At 41.5% G+C, this 24,252-nt stretch overlaps 1 protein-coding gene across 1 annotated transcript in view; it reads left to right on the top strand.

Moving 5' to 3' along the window:
• snd1 (staphylococcal nuclease and tudor domain containing 1) overlaps positions 1-24,252 on the top strand; it is a 909,008-nt gene that overhangs the window by 847,369 nt on the left and 37,387 nt on the right. Inside the window, exons 19-20 of the mRNA XM_078235739.1 lie at positions 7,636-7,759; positions 18,361-18,430. Of these exons, the coding sequence (XP_078091865.1) occupies positions 7,636-7,759; positions 18,361-18,430 (194 nt within the window). The remainder of the gene's footprint in view (positions 1-7,635; positions 7,760-18,360; positions 18,431-24,252) is intronic.

Here is a 24,252-nt window from a genome sequence, read left to right as displayed (position 1 = left end):
ATGTAATTTTGTTTGCAGCTTTGGTTGGGTGATGAGCTTGTATGTTTGTGTGTGTGTGTGTATTTTTTGTAAATTTCCTAGGTGAGGTTTTGCACATCGAAATCTGAGTTGGGATTTCTGCACTGAGGTTCCAAGCATCTCTACAATATGAGTAAATACCAGAGCTATGAACTTGTCTCCACAGGGGTAAAATCACTCAAACGTGCATTGCCTAGCATTTTAACATGCACTCGGAAAGTAGAAGATCTCAATTCAGTTTAATGGAACAGTGCAGAGACAACTTAAAGCTCTATCTAGCCCTTGCAGTACTTGATCTGAGAGTGTTTGATGGAGCAGTGTAAAGGAGCTTTACAGTTTAACCCATGTTGTGCCTGCTCCGGAGGTTTTTGCTGCAGTGCGCAGGCAGGGGGGTTTACCCTGTACCCCACCTGCTTTGTACTTACCTTAGGAGAGTTTGATGAAAAATTGTAGGAGGAGCTTTATTTGTTTCTCTAGCTCACGCTAAACCTTATTCAGGTACACTTGAGGCTGACGTTAGCTGCTGAAAGGAAAAATGAGTCTTTCAACAAGAAAAAAAAACTTCTGTTTTCACTGTCTGATTCTGCTGATTTTTAATGTTTGAAAGTTCCTTTTGGTTTTTTCATCAAAATAAAAGCTAGAGCAAATATTTTAACTTTACTTACTTCGCTAGACCAGCTGTGTTGAATCGAAAGTGACAGGAACAGGCAGCTTATTAAATCCAGTACAAATAACAACCCCCAGGATACAATGCTTTTCTCTCACTTTGGAGGATCTCAAAATATTATCTGTCATTATTCCAGCAATCAGTTGGGAGATGAAGCAGAGTAATCAGTTAAACCCAGGAAGCAGCAAGCCAGCTTATTATAGAAACCAAGGGCAGGGGATAACCAACGGGTCACTTAGTGTCCGGACATAGGAGAAAGGATAGAGCGCTTATCCATCGATCCTGTCCTGCATTTGGTAAGGTCATGGCTAATCTGTGACCTAATTCAATATTTACCACATATCCCTTAACACCTTGGTTAACAAAAATATATTAATCATTTTTAAAAATTAACATTTGACCTATAGCACCAACCGTCATAGGAGAATTCCAATCGTCTTAATGCTTTTGTATGTGAAAGTATATCCTGAATTCACCCCTGAAAAGCTTGGCTCTAAGTTTTCGACCAAGTTCCCCTTGTGCTCGGCCCCACAACCAGCAGAAATAGTTGCTTTTATCCACCCCATAAGTTTCCTTTAAAATATTGATCAAATGACCCTTAATCTTATAAATGTTAGCGAAAACAACCGTAGTTAGTATAATCCCTCCCTATAATTTGACCCAGGTATCATTCTGGTTGCAGATCGCCATATCCTTCTGTCTTTATGGTGCCCAGAGCTACTCGTATGAATGAACCAAGTCTTTGGATAACCTCTACCCCCTTATGTTCGAGTTCTCTTATATAAAGCCCAAAGTCCCATTTTTGATTATTTTCTATATCTGTCCGTGTCATTTTAATAATCAATGTGTTTTAATCCCGAAATTTCTTTGCTCCTCCATTGCTTCCAACTTATCACCGTTCTGGCCTCTTCTTTTATGTCCAGGATGGAGGACTTCACACTTGCCTGCATAAAAATCCACTTGCCACAGTTTTACCAATTCACTTAATCTATTAATTTCTTTGCAATGTTATGCTTTAATTTACACTGCTTATAATGCAGCTCTCTTTGTTTCATCAGCCAGCTTGGCAATTGGCTCTCTACCCTGTCATTTTAAGTCTTCAGTAAACACGGTGAATAGTTGAGGCCCCAACACAGGTCTCTTGGGGACACCACTAGTTACATTCTGTCAAAGATGTACAGGGGTAGGTGGATTGGCCATCGTAAATGCGTGGGGATGGGGGCCTCTGTAAGATGTTCTTTCAGAGAGAGTCTGTACAGACTCGATGGGCTGAATGGCCTGCTCCTGCACTGTAATAATTTTTTTTACAGCAACTCAGTAATGTGGTCTCATTTCATGAGCTTTCAGCTTTAACTGACAGTCTCTTTTATGGGACTTTATCCGAATGCCTTCCTGAAATCCATATAAATAACATCCTTTGACATTCCCCTGTCTACTACTTTAATGAACTCTTCAAAAAATTAATTCTGGTTCATCAAACATGACCTCCCCTCTATAAATCCATGCTGGTGCCCTCTAATCAGCTGAACATTTTCAAGGCGTTCACTCCATCCTTAATTATAGACTCCAGTAATATCCTCCGAGAGGAAGGCAGGTTAATGTTTCAGAAGCTTTAGGCAGGACAGAACTATAACAGTTGTGCTACAATACAGACCTTTCAAAACTAGGAGAAAGAAATTGATTGAAATTATCTCACGATGCCTTTTACAACAAAACTTGTGTTATAGCACTTTTACTCTGCAAGATCAGGAACAGAATTTCCTCCCTGCAGCACCTGTATTCATCAAAGATTGTCAGCACAAAGATACCTACCTATGTTACAGCTGTGGACCTTGCTGATTTGAAGGAGGAATGTTTGAGTTTTTTAAAATACATTTTCACAGTTGCCTCAGGGCCTATAGAAAAGTGCAAACCCCTGCTTCCATTATATCCCAGTTGCTGATACTAACAGATTTTGGTATTTTGATTTGAGATTTATCTGGAGGCAACAGCTTTAAGAAAAGCTCTGTACAAAATTCAGGCCCACAATGTTCAAACAGCACAAGCCGACGGTTGTGAATTTGAAATGCAAAGAGGACCGAGTTGTCTGAATTTCATGGCAATGTTGTGTCAATTGGGACACTCCCATTTTAGGGGCAAGCTTACATGCAGTGATATCATCACCCTTGCTGCGCTGACAGTTTGCGAATACAAATCTTAATATTATTACTTATCAACCGTGGCTCAGTGGCTAGCTCCCTTGCCTCTGAGTCAGAAGGTTGTGAGTGCAAGTTCCACTCTAGAGACTTGAGCACGTGTGTGTATAAAGGCATTATAGTGTGCATTGAACAGAACAGCTTGAATGTATGCATCCTTGTAGTGTTATAGGCAGTTGCCACCAAGTCAGCCACTGTCACTATAGTGGAGGATTGCCACAAGGCTAGGTAAGGCTTCCTTTTCTGCACATGATTTTTTGCTCAAGTGGGACACCAGGAATTAAATTGTGCAGGGAATAAAAGTATATACTTTACAGACTCTTTTGGGACACTGGGCTTAGGTTGACGAGTGTGTGCTTTAAGCCGTTGTTTTGCCCTTCCTGGGCCTCCCCTTCGATTGGAGAAGCCTGTTGTGTCACCTGTCATGATGTGGAGATGCACATATGCCTGTTGGACTTTAACCTGGTGTTGTTAAACTTCTTACTGTGTCACCTGTCACCAGCCCTATGACATGAACAGTCAGCATGAGATAGCCTGGCAATGATTGGTTATATTTTTCCCCTGTCCTCCAAGCAGAGGTGTTCTAGATTTAATCGCAATCCTGGTTTCATATGAACAGTGCAGAAATTTCCAGGAGGTCAAAGGAACACCAGAAGTCTTTTTACTAAAATAAAGGGTCATTTTGTTCACTATTTCTTTGTCTGTTTCATGATGTTCAGACAGATATTTCTGGAGTTTCTAATGTTTTTTGAATGATCTTTTTATTATAGGCAAAACGAAACATCGACCCCAAACCATGATAAGAATGTAAAAAGTAGAAACTGGTGTAGATCATTGCCTGTTTTTAAAACAACATTTAAATCTTATCATTGTAAGCCCTGTACAATTGTAGCAAGACTTCCTTGTTTTAGTACTCCAGTTCACTTACGATAAAGGCCAATATGCCATTTGCCTTCTTAATTGCTTGTAGTACCCGAATGCTAACTCTGTGTTCCCTGTATTAGTAAGAAGTTTAACAACACCTGGTTAAAGTCCAACAAGTTTATTTGGTAGCAAAAGCCACAAGCTTTCGGAGTCTCACTGGCTGTCCTGCCTGGAGACAATACACATCTCTTTAACCTGTCTTAATGCTCTCTCCACTCACATTGTTTGTACCTTAAAGATTTGATTAGTTGTAAGTATTCACCTTCCAACCGTCATTCTGTAAATTGAGTTTGTGTCTTTATATGCCCTGTTTGTGAACAGAATTCCCACTCACCTGAAGAAGGGGCTTAAGGCTCCGAAAGCTTGTGTGGCTTTTGCCAGCTGTGGACTTTAACCTGGTGTTGTTAAACTTCTTACTGTGTTTACCCCAGTCCAACGCCAGCATCTCCACATCATGATTCCCTGTATTAGTGCAGCCAAGTATCTCTGAACATCAATATTTAGAAGTTTAATACTTTTTAAGTTGTTCTATCTTATAAGCTCCTGCTTACCCACATTATACTTTATGTGCCAACTTGTTGCTCATGCACTTAACAATATGTTTTTGCAGCCTCTGTGTTCTCTTCACTGCTTTCATTCCCACATAGCTTTTTATCATCAGCAAACCTTAGTACATTGCTCTCAGTCAATTTGTCTAACACAACAGCCAAATTACACACAGCAATCTCCCACAAACAGTAATGAGATAATGACCAAGTAATCTCTTCATCACATAGTGCTCATGGGACTTTTTACATCCCTCTGAGAGAGCAGATGAGGCCTCGTTCAACATCTTACCCGGAAGACATTATCTACAACAGTGCAGCAATCCCTCCATGTTGGAATTGAATGTCAGGCTCGATCTTGAGCTCAGGCCTCTGGAATTGAATTTGAACCAACAACGTTTTGATTCATAGGCGAGCGTGCTGCCTGCTGACCCACGGTTCACACTATTAGAAAATCGGAGTGGATAGCTTTACTTTGTCCCCACCTCACCTCACATGTTCCCATGGTGCTGTGAAACATCTGTACAAGTCAGCAATGAGAAAAGCATCTCTAACTGGGGCCAACTGGGATCAGGCGGGGATTAAATACTCAGCCTGGCCACAGTCAGAGGCAATGACGAGCAACATTGCTGTTTGAAGCTTCCTCCTCCAGAGGTAACAAGGAAAATATTTTTTTCCGCGCCACTTGCAAAGATCCCATTTATTTTCTTATACTTCAAGTCAGGTCATGGACCCAGTCCTGCTTCCTTACACTCCTGTATACAGGGTCAGCTGGGTTGACCAGTGTAGGAGGGAATTGCTGTCATCATGTTACTGTCCTAGCTACTGTACAGGGCACACGAGCACAGAATGTTTAAACACAGTCTGGATTTTAAATTTGTATTCCAGCTGTAGAGGAAAAGTGACTCAGCTTATAGTGAAAGTATTTGTCCCTTTTTGGTTTGTTGTATATATTCTTTAGAGTTGGCGTAAAGCAGATGAGTTGAGAACTCGGAGAAACTATCACTGATCAATACGAAATGTTCTGGTAGCATCTTTACTCTCAATTCCAACTCTAGTTAATAAAATTTTCTTTGCATTAAAAATAAAATTCTAAGTTCAGAACAATTTAAATTAATTCATAAATCACAGGCTCCCCAATAGCTTGATGAGTAAGGGCATTGTGTGCTATTAAGCCATGCAGTTCATTGGGTCCCACATTCAATGATTGATTGATTTTGAGTTGGCTCATCTTGGCAGCGGCAAAATTTGGTGCCCAGAAGTTATACTCAGCACCCTGAGACACAGCAGAGAAAAATCAGACCAGGATGTGCCCAGTCTGAACCTGTCCAGGAGGACAGAGGTTACAACTAATGGTGATCAGGATGGCTTTCTAAATCCTGATCACATTTTAGGGAGGCCTAGCAGAGAGGGCACTAAGGGGTTTACTACTGAGGCCGTGGGACATAAGAGGACAGACCAGAAAAGTTGGGGTTTTTAGACCAGAAAAATGTAGAATTAATAGATGTGTTCAATGCCATGTAAGATTTTGATAGTAAACATCTAGAAGCTAATTCCACTTAAAGTAGAGTTGATTATCAGAGGTCAGCGATTTAAGGTCTTTTGCAAAAGAACTAGAAGGGAGATGGAGAAGAAAGTGTTTACAGCGAGTTGTTAATGTCTGAAATGTGCTCCCTGTGAAGGTGATGGAAGCAGATTTAGTCCTAAGTTTCTAAAGGGAATTGGATAAATATTTGATGGTGAAAAAACTTGCAGGGCTATTGGGAAAGGGCAGTGGAATGGGACTAATTACTACTTTCAAAGAACTGACACAGGCCCCTGAATTGTCGTTTCAGTGATGCCTGGGACAGATGTTTCAGGGCACTCAAGTTGATTTGCATTGCTTAGAATGCCAATTTGTCTCAATTCCACACTGAACAGTGGTTTTGCTAACACTCTTTTAAATGTTTTAAATTCTTTTCATGGGATGTGGACATTGGCTGGCTGCCCATCCTTAATTGCCATTGAGAAGTGGTGGTCAACTACCTTCTTGAACCACTGCAGTCGATGAGGTGTAGGTACACCCACGGTGCTGTTAGAAAGGGAGTTCCAAGATTTTGATGCAGCAACAGTGAAGGAATATACTTCCAAGACAAGATGGTGTATGGCTTGGGGGGGAACTTGCAGTGGTAATGCATCTGTTGCCATGCATCTGTCCTTGTCCTTGGTGGTAGAAGTCACAGGTTTGGGTTGCTGTAATGCATCTTGCAGATGGTACACACTGCTGCCACTGCATGTCAGTCATGATGGTGGGAGTGAATGTTGAAGATGGGTGCCAATCAAGTAGTATGCTTTGTGCTGTATGTTGTCAAGTTTCTTGAATGTTGTTGGAATTGTTCTCATCTAGGCAAGTGAAGAGTATTCTGCCACACGCCTGACTTGTGTCTGGCTTTTGATTGTGGATAGGCTTTGGGGAGTTGGGAGGCGAGTTACTTGCCATAGAATTTCCAGCCTCTGACCTGTTCTTGTAGCCACAGTATTTATATGGCTGGTCCATTTCTGTTTCTGGTCAACGGTAACCCCTCGAATGTTGACTGTGGGAAATTCAGTGATGGCATTGCCATTGAATGTCGAGGGGATATGTTAAATTCTCTCTTGTTGGATTTGGTCATTGACTGGCGCTAATGTGGCACAAATGCTACTTGCCACTTATCAGCCCAAGACACAGTAAACCATTTAGAATAAGAGGAGACCATTCAGTCTCTCGAGCCACCTAGCCATTCTGCTGAGATCTGTTCAAACTTTATACACTTTGCCTTTTTTATCTTTAATTTGTGTTTGAAGCTGTGTTTTTCTGATTGCAGATTCTCCTTCCCTTCCTCAACTAATCATGCTTTCAGCCACTTTGCAGATGTACATGTTTATTTTGAAGTTAACTTTAAAACACCCAGAGTCCAAATAGTCCAAAATGCTGTGGTTTATGTCTAATTTTTTTTTCTCTTGTGCTGCTTTTAATTTCGAAATAAATAAATGCACAATTGTTCCAATTTCCAAACAAAAGTATCGAAATTCAGCTTTTTAAGAAAAATATTTTTATCGTGATTCAGTTTGTATAATGTTGGCAGCAGGGTTGTTCCTTAACACTTCTTCAATGTGTTTAACATTTCATTCATTGAGCCTTCCTCACTATTACTCATTCCTTGTGTGGAATTCTCATTGTGCTGTAAACTTGAGGCAAGGTGTTAATTAAGGTGCCAGTGTGAAAATCTCGACATCTAATTATACTTTGCCCTGTTCTTGCTTGCAGGCACTCAGCTGGAGAAATTGATGGAGAGTATGAGGAGTGAGATCGCAGCTCATCCGCCTATGGAGGGCTCCTACACACCCCGCCGCGGAGACTACTGTATCGCCAAATTCATCGACGGAGAATGGTAAAGAGCAAATTGCATAAAGGTCTCTTTGTTCTCGTGCAAAAAACGGACAATATCTTCTGCCAAGCTGTAGTCCTCAGAGCAAGGTGGAATAGATTCATTTTCAATCCCTCCAATGGGAGCTATTGAAATGAAGTCAGTCAAGCCCTGTTCAGTGGGTTAGAGCTGCCCCTCTTCTGCATGAGTCTAGGGATGTGTGAGCTAACTACATTGTTTTCCGACATTTGCCTTTGTGCAGCAAGATTCCATGGAAACCCGCATGTCTACAGACCAATTATGACACTTTGGCTAGTATTTGTGTCCAGTGATAATGTAATGACCCTAATACAGAGAGAATAAAAACAACTTGCATTTATTATAGCGTCTTTAACATAGGACTATATCCCAAGGCACATCCCAGGAGTGTTATCAAATAAAATCTAACGCCAAGTCACATAACGAGAGATTAGGACAAGTGATGTAGGTTTTGAAGAGCATGTTGAACTCCTTCCCTGTCTTTGCCCCCACCAACTCCTTCCAATGTAATTGTGTCACTGCGACAGAAAGTTCACAGTGTTTTGGTACTGGAGAGTCAGGAACTCCCCAGAGAGGCTAGGGATCATTTCTGCCCTTGCAGCCACAGTTGGGAACTTTGCACGCGATTGGGGAATTATCACTGCACTGCTCAGTTCCATCCATTCATTTTAACGAACAGTGTGTTTATACATCCGACAATTTCCTGAATTGTCCTGTTGATGGATGCAGCTATCTACTGACTATGCAAAACTGTAAAATAGGTCCTAATGTGCCTGTTACCAGGATTACCATAGTAACCAAGAATTATAGAATCGCTACAATGCAGAAGAGGCTATTCGGCCCATTGAGTCTGCACTGACTCTGACTGAGTCTCCTACCCAAGCCCTGCCCTAACCCTGTAATCCCACACATTTACCATGGCTAATCAATCTAACCTACACATCATGGGACACTAAGGAGCAATCCACCTAACCTGCACATCTTTGGACTGGGAGGAAATCGGAGCACCCAGAGGAAACCCATGTGGACACAGGGAGAATGTGCAAACTCCACACAGTCACCCAAGGCCGGAATTGAACCCAGGTCCCTGGAGCTGAGAGGCATCAGTGCTAACCATTGTGCCACCGTGCATGCTATTAAACATGTCATTCTCCATACCTTTGGAGATTATGACTCACTCCCAAAAATAAAGTTCCTCTTTGTAGACTGACTGCATCTTTTCCAATCGATCCTGGTAGTTTTTGTACAAACTCTGTGCCAAAGTACAACATAAATGTATTTTAAGATGAGATACAGTCCAACCATCCCAAACCCCTTCACCAAGGTCAAAAGTAAAATACTGCAGGTGATGAAAATCTGATATAAAAAAGAAAATACTGGAGATACTTTGAAGAGAGAAACAAAGTTAATGTTTTGGGTCAATGGCCCTTCATAAGAACAGGGAAAAGTTAAAAACGCAGTAGGTTTTGGTGGGAGCTGGAGTTGGAGAGTAGAAAAAGAACCAAAGGCAAGAAGGTCGTTTGTTCTACCACAGTTGATGAGAATTTTTTCAGCCAGATGGGGAGATGGTTTGGGCTTTAATCCTGTGAGGATTTTAGAAACTACATTGCATTAAGAAATACTTGGATATGTGCCTGAAGCCCTATAACCTGTAAAGCTATTGACCAAGAACTGGAAAGTTGGAATTAGGCTGTTTTCCTGGCTGACATAGACACAATGGGTCAAATTGTCTCTTCCTGTAGTGGAACACTTCTGTGTTTCTTGGGTATAGTGGATAATTTGCTAGATTCTTTCTTGCTGCCCACCGAACATGCATTGCTAAACTTGATTGATGCTAGCATAGATGTCAACCTTGGCTTAATGATATCAGTCCAACCTGAGAACAAGCCCTACTTGAGCATGTAATCTAGGACAACACTTAAACTCAATACTCTTTTTCAGCCCTTGTTGGTGCATTTGGGCGGCATAGTGGTACAGTGGTTAAGCACTGCTGCCTCACAGCGCCAGGAACCTGGGTTCAATTCCAGCTTGGGTCACTGTCTGTGTGGAGTTCGCACATTCTCCCTGTGCTGTGTAGGTTTCCTCTGGGTGCTCCGGTTTCCTCCCCCAGTCCAAAAATGTGCACCTTAGGTGAATTGGCCACGCTAAATTACCCTATAGTGTTGGGGGGACTAGCAAGGGTAAATGCATAGGGTTATGAGGATAGGGCCTGGGTGGGATTGTGGTTGGTGCAGACTCAATGGGCCAGATGGCCTCCTTCTCAACTGTAGGATTCTATGAAACTGGTTGTTTCTCTGTAGGAGGTGCTACCTTTCAGATGAAATGTCAAAACATTTTTTGGACTCTCACCTCCTGTCTTGGGCTTGGTCTACATGATCCAAGCTGATTGGAGTAGGCATTGCACCTCCTCCAAGGCTTGATCTCATTTGCATCTTGGCCAAAAGGCCGAGATGCCGCTTTTAAAAATTGCTTCAATTAAGCTAAAATGTAACCTAATGACTTCAACCAAGTACAGCATGTCGATACTACACTTGATCTTAGCCAAAAGGCCTTGGTACATTTGCCTTCTCGGGTGGGATGTAAAAGCGCACATGGTACCAACTGAAGAAGAGCAAGGGAGTTCTATCCTTGACTCGGCCACCATTTATCCCTCAAAAAAGATTACCTAGTCATTTATTTCATTGTTGTTTGTGAGACCCCGTTGTACACAAACTGGTGGTTATATTTAACTGCAATGACGATTACACTTCAAACAAAGCAATGTTCGTGTCTGGGTAGTTTCTGTAGAATAAATGTTGGTTTCATATGCTAATATCTGTTGGGTGCAAAGCATTAGTGTCATCTGTGATTAATTGTCGGGGCAAGAGTTAATTTCCTGCAATTGTAAATTGATCACAGCACCTGAAACAATCAGTGGGTTCCTTGAGTCATTCCATTCAATTAGAGTTAGGGATATTTACAAGCTTGGCAGCTGTATTTGTATGGCTAAACATTGGAACTCTGTAGCAAAGAACAGGTTTTCAACCCTTGTTGATGCATTTTCAGGGAGAAGAGAGTGCAGAGTACCTGCAGGAAACTCTCATTTCCTGACAACGGAATGCACTTAAGGATTTTGGATGGCTCTCGGTGAGCAGAGTTTGTTAGATTAGTCATGACATGAAGATTAAGTGACATTCTGTGATTCTTATCTACAGTCAGATCTTGAAGTGTGATCTGAATGTTTTAAGAATATGGTAACTGGGACATTTTACATTCCATGGGTAATGGTTTGTTTAATGAAAAATGCTTAAACTTTTGTGTTTATTGCTCAGTGAAAATCCATTTTATTTCATGTCAATGAATAGATGTTGTGATCACCAGTTATATCCTTCAGCATAAATTTATTTTACCATTAGTTGCTTTTTTTGTTTTTTTCCAGTAGGTACCGTCTAGTTACAGTGTGCAATTTCACTAGCAGTCCCGTATTTTGCACAAGTAACTAGTGTTGCAATATAAGGTCAGACAGACAGTTCAAAATCCAGAATGAGCCACTGCAAATGGTAACGGAAGCAAAAAGACCCAGTCATTCAAACTACAATTGAGGGCCATTTTGGAAGGGTTACTGTAGTGGGGAATGAACTTTAATGGCTTTTTCTCAGGCTGTGTGGTCAGAGACAGGTCCAGTTATTGTCCTACAGCAGCACATTGCTTAGAGGTCAACACCTTTTACACACCTCCCAGGCCCAGGTTGATTTTAGCACTATTGTTTTCCGAATAAAAATGCAATTTTTAAAACTCTCCCACTCCCAACAAAGATCTGAGCTAAGCTTTGAGGAATTAGGCTAGATTTGCCCTCTTTGTATAGCAGCAACTAGTGTTTATTTAACTCTACCACCTGACACTTATAGCTCAGAACCAATTGTCCCTACCCCCTGTCTGAGAACAGCGATAATTTATTTTGCATTGTAAGTAATTTATGAATGCAAGTTATTAGTCTTAAACTTTTTGCCCCTTCTCACCCTGAAGGTGGTGACGTGTTGCATCATTCCAGAGCCACTTTTGATCTCTAATATCTCATCTAAGTTCACATGCTTAGACTTTTCATCCATGGGAACTTTCATACCTAAACCTAATGCTTTCCTTACTTTTTAATTCATTTATGGGATTTGGGTGTGGCTTGCTAAGTCAGCATTTATTGCCTATCAGAAGGTGGTGTAAGCTGCCTTCTTGAACTGCTGCAGTCCCTGAGGTGTAGGTACACCCACAGTGCTGTTAGGGAGGGAATTCCAGGATTTTGACCCAGCAACAGTGAAGGAATGGTGATATGTTTCCAAGTCAGGATAGTGAGTGACTTGGAGGGAAACTCCAGGTGGCAATGTTCCCATGTTTCGGCTTGTTGTCTTTGTACATGGTAGTGGTTGTAGATGCTGCCTAAGGAGCTTTGGTGAGTTCCTGCAGTGGGACTTGTAGTTGGTACACACGGCTGATACTGTTCGTAGGTTGTGGAGGGATTGAATGTTTGTGGAAGGGGTAGCAATCAAGCGTGCCGATTTGTCCTGCATGGTGTCATGTTGGAGCTGCACTCCTCCAGTTAATGGAGAGTATTCCATTGCTCTTCTGACTTGTGCCTTGTAGATGATGGACACGCTTTGGGAAATCAGGAGTTGAGTTACTCTCACAGGATTCCTAACCTTTGACCTGATCTGGTAGCCATAGTATTTATACAGCTGCTTTGGTTCAGTTTCTGGTCAATACTAACCCCCAAGGTGTTAGTAGTGGGGATTCAGCAACGGAAAGCCATTGAATGTCAATGGATTATGGTTAGATTCTCTCTTGTTGGAAATGCTCATTGCCTGGCACTTGTGTGGCGTGAATGTTACTTATCACTTGTAAACTCAAGCCTGGATATAGGCCAAGGCTTGTTGCACTTGGACATGGTCTTAGCATTATTACACATGGACTTTTGAGCAGAAATTTCTGGGCACTAACTGAGAGGGAATCCTGGCTGAAGTTAGCACTGATTTACAAAGGAACCAAATGATATTTGGACTTAGTTATGAATGAGCATCAGTACAAACTGATAATGGGACATTCTGATCACAATCCTATTAGAACAATGAGAACATTTTCTGTGGAATGCATCAGTCAAGGTTGACTATTGATGACGATATTTGTCCTGGAGCTTTTTTTCCAAAATCCGAGCTTTCTCCTGAAAGTTTTTGGCTATATTTATTCATCTTCCTCAGGAAATTAATTAGACTGACGGAGTAACCTTGCTTTCCTCATTCCATATTTTCTTATCAGCAGAGCAGACCATTTTTGACTGTACCCAATATTTTTGCTTGCATGCTGCCCAAAATGTATTTGCTTGTGCCATTATAGATCAGATCTTATATTCTACCAGTTAACTCACAGAAGTTAATTCGGTGTTATTATGGAAGAGATGTGAATGGAAAAAGTTGAGGCAAAGTTTGGTTAATCCAGTTATTGATTTACCATAGAATGATAACAGCACAAAAAGAGGCCATTCAGCCCATTGTGCCTGTGCCACTCTTTGCATGAGCTATCTATTTAATCCCATTCCCCAGCTTTCATACTTTTTTCTCTGAAGTACTTATCCAATTTCCTTTTGAAAATTACAATTAAATCTCCTTCCGCCACCCTTTCAGGTAGTGCATTCCAGATCAAAACTCATCGCACAAAACAAAAACTTTGTCTTATTAATGTTGCAGATAACTATCCACTTTTCAGCCTGCTGTCCAATTCTGTCAATACTCTATTGCAGTGATTCAATTGCTGTTTACCTTCCGGTTAAACGATTGATTGTTTCCTGATTTACTAAGCAGTCAACATTTGTGTCCTGTGCTAGAAGTTCTGCCCCTACACGCAGTTTTCCTAATATAACTAAAAGATGTGCATTTATCCAACTTCTTTCAGAATCTCAAAGTCCCAAAGAGCTTTACAGTCAATTAAGTACTTTTGAAGTATAGCCACTGCTGTGATGTAGGAAATGGCGCAGCCAATTTGCAAGCTTGCATAAATAGCGATATGATAATGACCAGATAATCTCTCTTAATGTCGATTGAGGGGTAAACTCTGCTCTTTTTGGAAATGGTGCTGTAGAATATTTTACTCCAACTGAAAGAGCAGAGGAGGCTTTGGTTTAATATCTTACCTCTGATAACATCCCAACCTTTTGGGTTAAGCCAGTGTCCCAGGTCTCCTTAAGCTTTTAGTTCTAAGACTAATTTCATTTGTTATTTGTGATTCAGTGTTTTATACCCTCCCTGAGGAATATTCAATTGAAAAGCTTTCAAGCTGATGCTATGACTTTGTGTTGGATTCCCAGGAGGTTGCCACACTTCTGGATTACAGTCTGAAGGGATTACAAATTTAGCTGATTTGCTCAAGTCAAATTAATGGCCAAATAATAAGTTACAATGATGTGATGGCTCAAAGGATGTTCATTCACAATTACGATTGAAATATAGTGTGGAGTGATCAGGATCTGTCTTTACATGGTGGCAAAACTATCACAATGGAAATATTTTAAGTGGTAAGAACTCCTCTCTTCGAGATTTCAAACTAACTAGAAAAAAGGCTTTCCTACGAAGGTACATAGGTGTATGGTTAGTTAGCCCACAGTACACATAGAAGAGATTGACTGCAAACAAAACTAAACTCAGGAGGTTGTTGGAGTTGAAATGTTTCGCTCTGCTTCAGATTCCTTCTCCCAAATGTGTATTTTCTGCCTCTCCAAAATTCTTATCAAATGTTGGGTAATGACCTTTTGTAAAGAACGAAGAAATGATATTTGTTTTGGATCAATTATTGACTGACAGCAATTGTTAGAATCATCTTTTCAGCTATAGCCAGATCCCAAAAACAACACTGGATTTTAACAGATGTTGACTTACACAACTTCTCTGTGATTTTGGATTGCTCAGGGGACCCAACATAATCCTGTAACACATTGCCACTGAGGAAGTAGGACATGTATAGGTTCTTAAATGTGCCTAGTTCTCATCCTTCCCTCAGGATCTGTAGAGATCAAACATATTTCCCTGCATTGGATGTAATCTGGCCATTTCCCTTATATATATATCGACAAATTTGACTTTTATTCCACCAATTGAATTACTTGGATAGTTCAGTCTATCAGTTAATAAATAACAAATGCTACTAATTCCTAGTTGTGCTGAATTATTAGGGTCTCCTCCAAACCGCTTCTCCCTCCTCAATTACTGAAAAGTATGTAGATGCTCAGCTATCGCAGGATGAAATAACAAACAATAGGGTGGCACAGTGGTTAGCACTGTTGTCTCACAGCACCACGGGCTCAATTCAATTCCGGCCTTGGGTGACTGTCTGTGTGGAGTTTGCACGTTCTCCCCATGTCTGCGTGGGCTTCCTCCGAATGCTCCAGTTTTCTCCCACAGTCCAAATATGTGCAGTTCAGATGAGTTGGCCATGCTAAATTGTCCCTTGGTGTCTAAAGATGTGTAGATGAGGGGGATTAGCAGGGTACATACATGGGATTACGGGGATAGAGCCTGGGTGGGATGCTCTTTCCGAGAGTCGGTGTGGACTCGATGGGCTGAATGGCCTCTTCTGCACTGTGGGAATTCTCTATGAATTGGAAGACTGATAATACTGTGAAACCACCTGGCCAGTCCCACTTTGCACTTGAGGCAAAGAGGAAAAATGCAATTTCTTTTCGCAATATTGCATCTTGAGCCCATGCAACTGGGAGATTTGGGGGTTTACAATGGAGCAGATCTTCAGATTTCACTTTGATTTGGGGAAACCACAAGCAAAAGAACCATTTCCTGGTGTTTTCGAACTCGATACAATTATTGGTTGCAGAAACTCGAGTATCGATGTTGTTTTTATCAGTCTATGAGCGCTACTTGGTAAGTCAGAATGAAACAAAACGCCTTATTCGACTTAGTGATAGCACTGAAGTTTGTAGATTCAAACCCCACTCTGAACTTGAGCACATCATATTGGCTGAGACGTCAATGCAGTACTGAATGCAAGATTAAAGCATGGCAATCGACGCATGATCCCATGATACAGCTCAGAGAAGAGCATGGGAGATTTGCTGGTGCCCTGCCTACATTTATCCTTGAGCAGCATTGCCAAACACCTCAACAAGGCATTTATCTCATTGTTGTTCCATAGAGCGGTATTTAGCGGAGGTGAAAGGGATCACCAGTTGGAGAGTAGGCCACATAGAGTCAGAGAGGTTTACAGCATGGAAACAGGCCTTTCGGCCCAACTTATCCCTGCTGCCCCTTTTTTTCAAAAACCCCCTAAGCCTTTGAGGAAGACCCGCTGAATTAAGTGCCAGTCTGACGTTTGACTAGGCAGTGAGCAAACCTTCCACAAAATCAAGGATAGCCAGATTTGAAGTCCCACCCAGTGAAAGCTGCCAGCCAATTACTGGACAGCAGCTCTCCATTGATTGGCAGCATCACCGGGGAGCACTACTACACCCACCTGAGCTCCAAGATTGCCGTGGCACAAGCGAGTGATTTTGGAAGGAAGGTCACGGGGTGGGGTGGTTGGCAGGGGCTAGGGGAGGTGGTTCTTGGTAGCCCCTTACCAGTGCTGGGTCCGTCATTTAGGCAATGAGTGAATGAGGGACCTGCCTCCCCAGGGGTCCGCAAGCAACCGCGACAGGGTTTGCTTTTCGGCTTCCCGTGTGGCAAGTTTCCCACCTGCCACTTTGTTGAATATCTGCGGTGGCAGGATGAGGCCCTTAAGTGGGCATTTTTTAGTGGCAGGGCAGGAAGACTCTCTATGAGCTTTCCCGCCGCAGACTTGATCAGAGCAGTGACAGAAAGTTTGTAGAGTTCTCACACACCCTCCACCCATCATCAAACTCGCCATAGAGTCGCTATGATGCAAAAGGAGGCCATTTGATCCATTTTGTCCATGCCATCTCTCTGTAGATTGTAGGGCCTTGCGCAAGAGCAGACTGCCACATTTGCGAACAAAACAAAAACCTCATCCATATCTTTGTTCGTGCCAGACTGAACTATTCCAGTGTGCTCTTGCCAGTGTCTGATGACAGTGGTGTTGCACCACATTTCTTAATGTGCCTTACTGTGACTCTGCATTTTTAGTGGTGAATAAAAAAGGAAATTAGGCAAGACAAAATTAGAGTGCGGAAAAAAACGCCAGGACTGACATGGAGTTGAATGCACATCTTCCATTGTATTTATTGCTGCAATGAATTTCTCTGCAAGTGACGGTTCATTTACAGTCAACTACGATTAGAAATATAAACTGCTTGGTTTTACCTTATTGCAGCAGCAGCAGAGATTCACTTTCTCGTTTTCTCTTGGAATCTGTGATCAGGTTTGCTCGCTGTCCAATATTTAATGGAAATGTTTATGGGACTGTTCAATCAACTCCAGCTTTGCCCCTCACATCCACTCCATTTCCAAACACATGTCTGTGATCCCACATGTCTTCCTCTCTTACAGAGCTTTGCTACTTGCAAGTTTGATGTCTTCCGTGCTCTTCTCGTCTCTTCCACTCTAACTCACTAGAACACTGGGCCTGCATCTTGATCATGCCTTCCATCCATGTCTGAATATCCCACTTTTTTAATTCATTCATGGGACCTGGGCGTCACTGGCTGGGCCAGCATTTATTGCCCATCCCTGGTTGACCTTGTTCAGAGGCAGTTGCCACATTGCTGTGGCTCTGGAGTCGCATGTAGGCCAGACCAGGTAGGGATGGCAGATTTTCTTCCCTAAAGGGCATCAGTGTACCAGATGGGTTTTTTCGACAATGGTTTGATGGCCATTAGTAGATTCTTAATTCCAGATATCTTTGATTGAATTCAAATTCCACCATCTGCCATGGCAGGATTCAAACCCAGACCCCCAGGACATTAGCTGAGTTTCTGGATTAATAGTCTAGCGATAGTACCACTAAGCCATCACCTCCCCTTTGCCTCAACAAGCTTATATTTATATAGCACTTTTAACGAGGTTAAACACGCCAAGGCATATCGCAGGAGCGTTGGTGACTGAAATTTGGCTCTGTGCTGCATACAGTGATATTAGGACAGGTGACCAATAGCTTGGCCAAAGAGTGTAGTTTTAAGTACCGTCTTAAAGGAGGAAAGAAAGTAGAGAGTGTTCCTTCACTTGCCATGCATTCCTTTGATAGCAGCTTACTTGTCGCTATCTGCTGACCCATTGATGACCACATTTCTAACTATGATATATTTCTAACTATAATAATATCCCTTGATATTTCCATCTTTATCTTGCGGTCAGACAAACTAACAGAATTGAAGATCTTCGAGACATCTCACGGCATATGAGTTGTAGAATATGACTTATTGAGAATGACAACATTGTAAATATCGAGAGGCCAGATCCATGCAAAACATGCTGTCATGCAAAAGCAATTTTATCAAAGCCAGACAGCACCATTTTAAGAGCAGTTACTGCATGTTGCCTACTTGGATTACTTGTTTGGTATCAGGGGCTGAGCACAAAAGCCAGTTCTCAGCACTAGGCTTTGCACTGAACTGGTCCCAGATTAACTTGTATCACTGATTCCTCTGTTCTGTTTCAAAACAGGTACAGAGCTCGAGTGGAAAAAGTTGAGTCACCTGCCAAAGTCCATGTATTCTACATTGATTACGGCAACGTAAGTATCCAAAATCCATCAGACCTTTTGCAGCACCATTATAGTGACTATGCTTTCTACTTCTGGACTCCCCAGTATGGAAATCCTTCTCTATGTCTACCCTAAGAAAGCCTTCCATAATCTTAAAGCCCTTAATCCACTGGTAAGAGCATGGTTTGTTCGGTTTAAGGAAGAAAACTTTTTAAAAATATCAACTATATGGCAAAAGAAAAGGAGAACAGAAAATCAGAAGTAGCCAACTCCTTAATCCTGCTGTTGTTGGCAGCATTATTTCCCCCCTCATGATAAAATGGGTTTGTTTGCAACAAATGCTTGATTGATACTCATGGTACATTGGCCACAGCTCAAGATTGCACAAACATTCTCCTTGAATTTGAATTAAACATTCATTCCTTTTAATTGTGATTTTCCTTCAAAAGACACACTTTCTACAAATGTTCTTACTGATCGACTGTAGCCTCAACCCAGACGTACACAGTGGTGTACTGATTATCTCCCTCCAAAAAGAAGGGAGCATGTTGCACCCTGCTGCTTTCATAGAGGAGTGATCAAAAATTCACCTCCAGTTAGTGCATTTCACTGAATTAAACACATCTCATCCCTGAAGATAAAAGCTAACCATCTCTGGGAACAGCAAATCACACAAGGGTGGGATCAGGCTGGACTGTGAGACTGACTGACACAAGTGGTCTTGACTCGCACATGAAGAATCAGCATTTGGGCACTGTAGCAGAGGCAGTTACTATAAAAGGAATGACCCCATTCCTTCAGACAAGGAAATGAAAAGGACAATTGTTTTTTAAACTCTTAAAACTTCTGACTGGTGCGTAATTGACAGGCTTCGGTGAATAAAAGAGGCAAATGGACATTCTCAAAGATCTGTACAGATGTTGATGATTGCCAGTCCAAAGACCGACAATTCTGAAACTCTTAACTGCAGATGACTTATGATCTGCCCACATGTTGGTCTAACACCAGGATCACCGGGCACACTGAGTTGTAACCTGTCCTTCCAGCAATTCAAATTTGTTCCTGTCAGTTGTAAATGAGGTGGAGGCAGCCAGGTTCTTAGTTACTCTTGTCTTTACAGAAAAAATACTGCCCATAATTATTACCAAATTTGCAATCTTATGAACCAAAGCCAGAAGGACGATGCAGAAAATACAAATGTCACACTAATGTGGTAGAACAACACCATCAAAACATTTTATCACCCTGTGCTGCTTGGCTATACATCATTAAGCCTTGCAACTCGTACATAAAGTTATAATCTGGCACAGGCACAATATCGGCTGAATCACCTACTTTTGTGATGTATCATTTGATTTTGTGTTAATCTGCATGTATCTCAAATTAAGAATAAACCGATTTTAGAAACATCAATTACAGGTTTTTCTGGGCCCAGAAAAATCAAACGGTCACACCCAACACATTAAAAAAAATACACAACAATAGAGTTTTCCCAACTAAATAGCCAGAGCCCACATGCTGCATATGGTCCAATGGTTGTAATTTGGTCACTCCCACAATACAAAACCTGCAATTAATAAGACGCTTAGAGCAGAGTTCAGGGTGCTGTACTCTTTACTTATCTCTGAACAATCTGGGCCAAAGCTGGATGTCAAAACTGCAGTAATGTTCAGTATAAAAGCAAATTACTGCGGATATTGGTATCTGAAACCAGAAGAGTAATGTTCAGTTTCTGGTGGTGCAGTAAAGGAGACCGAGCTCAGCATCTGAGCATTGCTTTCATCTCTTCATATCTGATCATGTCTTCCCATCCACACATCTCTTTAACCTGTGCTTAATGCTCCCTCCACTCACATTGTCTGTATCTTTAAGACCTGGTTAGCTGTAGAGATTCACATTCTAATCAGTATTCTGTTACTTGATTTTGGGTCTCTGTGCCCTGTTTCAGAGCAGATATCCACTCCATCTGACGAAGGAGCAGCGCTCCGAAAGCTAATGGCATTTGCTACCAAATAAACTTGTTGGACTTTAACCTGGTGTTGTTAAAACTCTTACTGTGTTTACCCCAGTCCAACGCCGGCAGCTCCACATCATGTCTTCCCCAGCAGGGGAAGTTAATCCCAATGTTCTAGCCAATATGTATCCCTCAAACAACACCTTAAAAACAGATCAACTATTACCACACAGTTGTTTGTGGGATCTTGCTGCATGTGTAAATTGGCTGCCACAATTTCACCATTACAGCACTGACTACGCTACGATATAAATATTGTTGGGACTAGATGAAAAATGCTACACAAATACAAACTCTTTTTATTTCTACCCTTAACGTTAGTACTTAGCAGTCCCGTGACTGAAAAAAGGCAAGGCAAACAGTTAGTGATATGTCTTTAGCTTATCAGCAGCTGTTGTGAGTTTTGCATCAGTTGCTTGATGCACAGATTGCCACCACTCAGGCAAATTGCTTCTGCAGCTCTGAAATGGTTCTACATCGCAGCAAAAAAAGAACCTCTTCCGCTCACAGGTCTCTGCACACAGCTCTCCAAATCAACATCAAACTGAAGAGCAGCTGTTGGTCATACAGGTTCAGAGGTAGAAATATGATCAGGTAGAAGGCTCTTTTTAAACATATTCCACCAACCCCAAATTTTCCTGTTAGTTTGAAGATGTGCACGATGCTGTTGAAATACAACTTTGCATTGACAAGTCGAAGGTGCCCTTAAATATATATCGCCACTAGAATTTGTATCAGAGTTGAGCATACAAGGGAATCGATTGCTCGCTCTCTCTCATCTATGAACAGTCGTAAACCTCCAACCCTTTTCTTGTAATAAATGCTGGTTTCAACCAATGTCACTGCCTTCCATCAATTTCTACCTTAGTGCTGTGAAGCTGGGAGAATCGAAGCCAGCAATCAGATAGAAATGAAATTATAATTGGCAAAAATACTGAGCATCATTTTCTTTACACTGACAAACCGGGAGGATTTTTAAAAAATAAATCATTTTTAAACTACTGTTTTGCTCAATACGCTGTAACTTTACAACTTGTTCACACATTTTGTCTAAAACATTAATAGCTTTGAGATTCATGCCTGATTTATAAAAATCCCAAGGTGGGGTTTGAGGTGTGAAAGTGAGTATGGTAAGCTCAGTCATAGATGTATCTGGCACTCTAGGTTTCTATACTTACCACTCACTCTCGTGCCCTAATGTATGTTTGCCGTTAATTTCACTGTTGGATATGCTAGGGTGACGAGCTTGGAGCCATTGACTCTTGTGCAAAAATGAGATTTCAGGACTCAGCCTTTCACTTAATTTACTTACTAGGGTAAATGAAACTCTCAGACAACGCACATGGTGATGTGAAGGCTGCGGGAGAGCTCACTTCACAATTGCTGTGTTCAGTAGGAGGGTGGCCAGGCCTCTCAATCTCCCAAATCATTTGTTTCTGCAGAAGCTGTCTTTTAACCACAAAATGGAGCCCTTAATACAATATGATATCCAAATACAATCTTGTTTTCTAACACTTTCATCCTTCAGTTTGGGTACCTCTGATCCTACACTTGGGGTCTGACTAGAATCTAAATCCGTTGATCACACTGCTTTTATGGTACGTCACACAGATCAGGAGGACCTTGCTTCTATCCTCGCGAGTACCATGTTAACTTTGTTTTTATTCATTCATAGATATGAACCTCGCTGGCAGTGCCAACTTTTATTGCCCATTTTAGATGGCTGTTAAGAGCCAGCCACATTGATCTAAGTCAGCTGCTGCATTTGGCCTTTCTGCTCCTGGGAGTGGAAGAATGAAATCTGGTTTCCTTCTCATTACTGCCCACTGATCCCTGCCGCAAGTGTGCTCTGGGTATGCGCAGAGTGTAACTGTCTGTGCTGTTCTACACAGCTGAATGGCTTGCAAACCTGACATGCACAATGGCTGATATTCTGGAGAGCTAATACCTGTGAAGTCCTAATCCAGTAAACTGCCGTTCCTTGAGAGGAAAACTGCATTGGACATCTGGGAATATATATAATTTAATCTTTAAAGCACCTGTCTCAAACTGTCTTTAATGATCTCTAATCCTCTTGTACTTGTTTTGCGGCCTGGTGATCAGCACAATACAGTGTTTTAATTATTTTCTCAAAAATTATCTGATAATTAAAATTCAGATCTAGGTGTCTTTCTTCAAAACTTTCCAATGCTCTTCTGTATGGCCTTTTACTGAGCATCCTCAGGAAGCTGGAGTTCATTCAAAAACCTGCTTCCTGCTTTCTTGTTGACATAAAATTCTGTTTATTCATCACCCCTTTGCTGACCTAGCTACATTAACTCCCAATATGGCAATGCCTCAGATTTTCAAAACTCTCTTCTTTGTGTTTAATGTTGAACAGCCTCACCCCTTAATCCCTATCTCCATAACCTCCAACCCTACAACTCTCTGAGAGATATTTCATTAGGAAGTAGATATAATTTTAGGTAATTTATATTTGTATTGGTGTGTGTTGAGCATAAGCTTTAAGTTTAATTTTAAGCTTAATTTATATTTTTGCAGTTGTGTGATAAGGGAACTTGAGTTTTAGTTTCACTTTAAAAGATGCCTGCATTTTAATAAGATTTTACAACTTTTAAAGTAGGAAAACTGTGTGGTTGCCTAACAACCAAAGGCCCACAGAGACAGCAAAAGTATAAAGAACAAAGAACAGTACAACATAGGAACAGGCCCTTCGGCCCTCCAAGCCCGCGCCAATCATATTTATCTAAACCAATTGCTTATATCTCTCTCTTCCCCGTTTGTTCATACGCCTATCAAGATAAGTCTTATATGTGGCTAACGTGACTGCCTCAACCACCTCACTTGGCAGTGCATTCCAGGCCCCCACCACCCTCTGTGTAAAAAAAAAACTTCCCCCGCACATCTCTACTAAACCTTTCCCCCTTATTTGAACTTGTGCCCCCTTGTAATTGTCATTTCTGCCCTCGGAAAGATGCATCCAACTTCACCCTATTTATACCTCTCATTTTATAAACTTCTATCAGCCTCCATCTATTCCAGGGAGAACAAAACCAGTTCATTCAATCTCTCCTCATAGCTAATACCCTTCATACCAGGCAACATCCTAGTAAACCTTTTCTGCACTCTCTCCAAAGCCTCCATGTCCTTCTGGTAGTGTGGTGACCAGAATTGGACACAATATTCCAAATGTGGCCTAACCAATGTTTTATACAACTGTAACATAATCTGCCAACTTTTATACTTGATGCTTCGTGGGATGAAGGCAAGCATGCCATGTGCTTTCTTCACCACCTTTTCCACCTGTGCTGCCACTTTTAAGGACCTGTGGACCTGTACTCCCAGATCTCTCTGTGTGTCTATGCATCTGATTATTCTGCCACTTATTTTATAGCTTCCACCTGAATTGGATTTACCAAAATACGTCACCTCACAAAAAGAGTAGTCGTAATTCAGTTGAAAGCAGTATTCCACAGAAAGAGCCAGTACAGACAGCAATGCAAAGAGACAAAAAGCAAGTCCCAAGCGAAAGAAGTTGTTTCTAAAATCCAGGGAGTGACAGGGAAAAGTCCAAAGATGACAGCTAAGGCAAAGAAGAGGGAATGGAATCTGGGATCAAAAAAATGGTTCTGGTCAGTGAAATTCAAGTACAGAACAGAGCAACTGACTCCAAATTACTTGAATGCATTTGGCACTCGAGGGGAGAGGAACATTGGAAGGAAAGGTTGAAACTCTGAAGGTGGATCCTTGGTGGTGACATCTGAGTGAAAGTGTTGTTTGGGAGAAGATTCCAAGATGTGTTATTTGAGGTGGAGAATTGGAAACCTTCACATGAAAG

Source organism: Mustelus asterias, chromosome 19 (genome assembly GCF_964213995.1).
Source record: "Mustelus asterias chromosome 19, sMusAst1.hap1.1, whole genome shotgun sequence".
NCBI classification, from domain to species: Eukaryota; Metazoa; Chordata; class Chondrichthyes; order Carcharhiniformes; family Triakidae; genus Mustelus; species Mustelus asterias.
The sequence above is the reverse complement of the archived record's forward strand: the minus strand, read 5'-3'. Positions and strand labels throughout refer to the sequence as shown.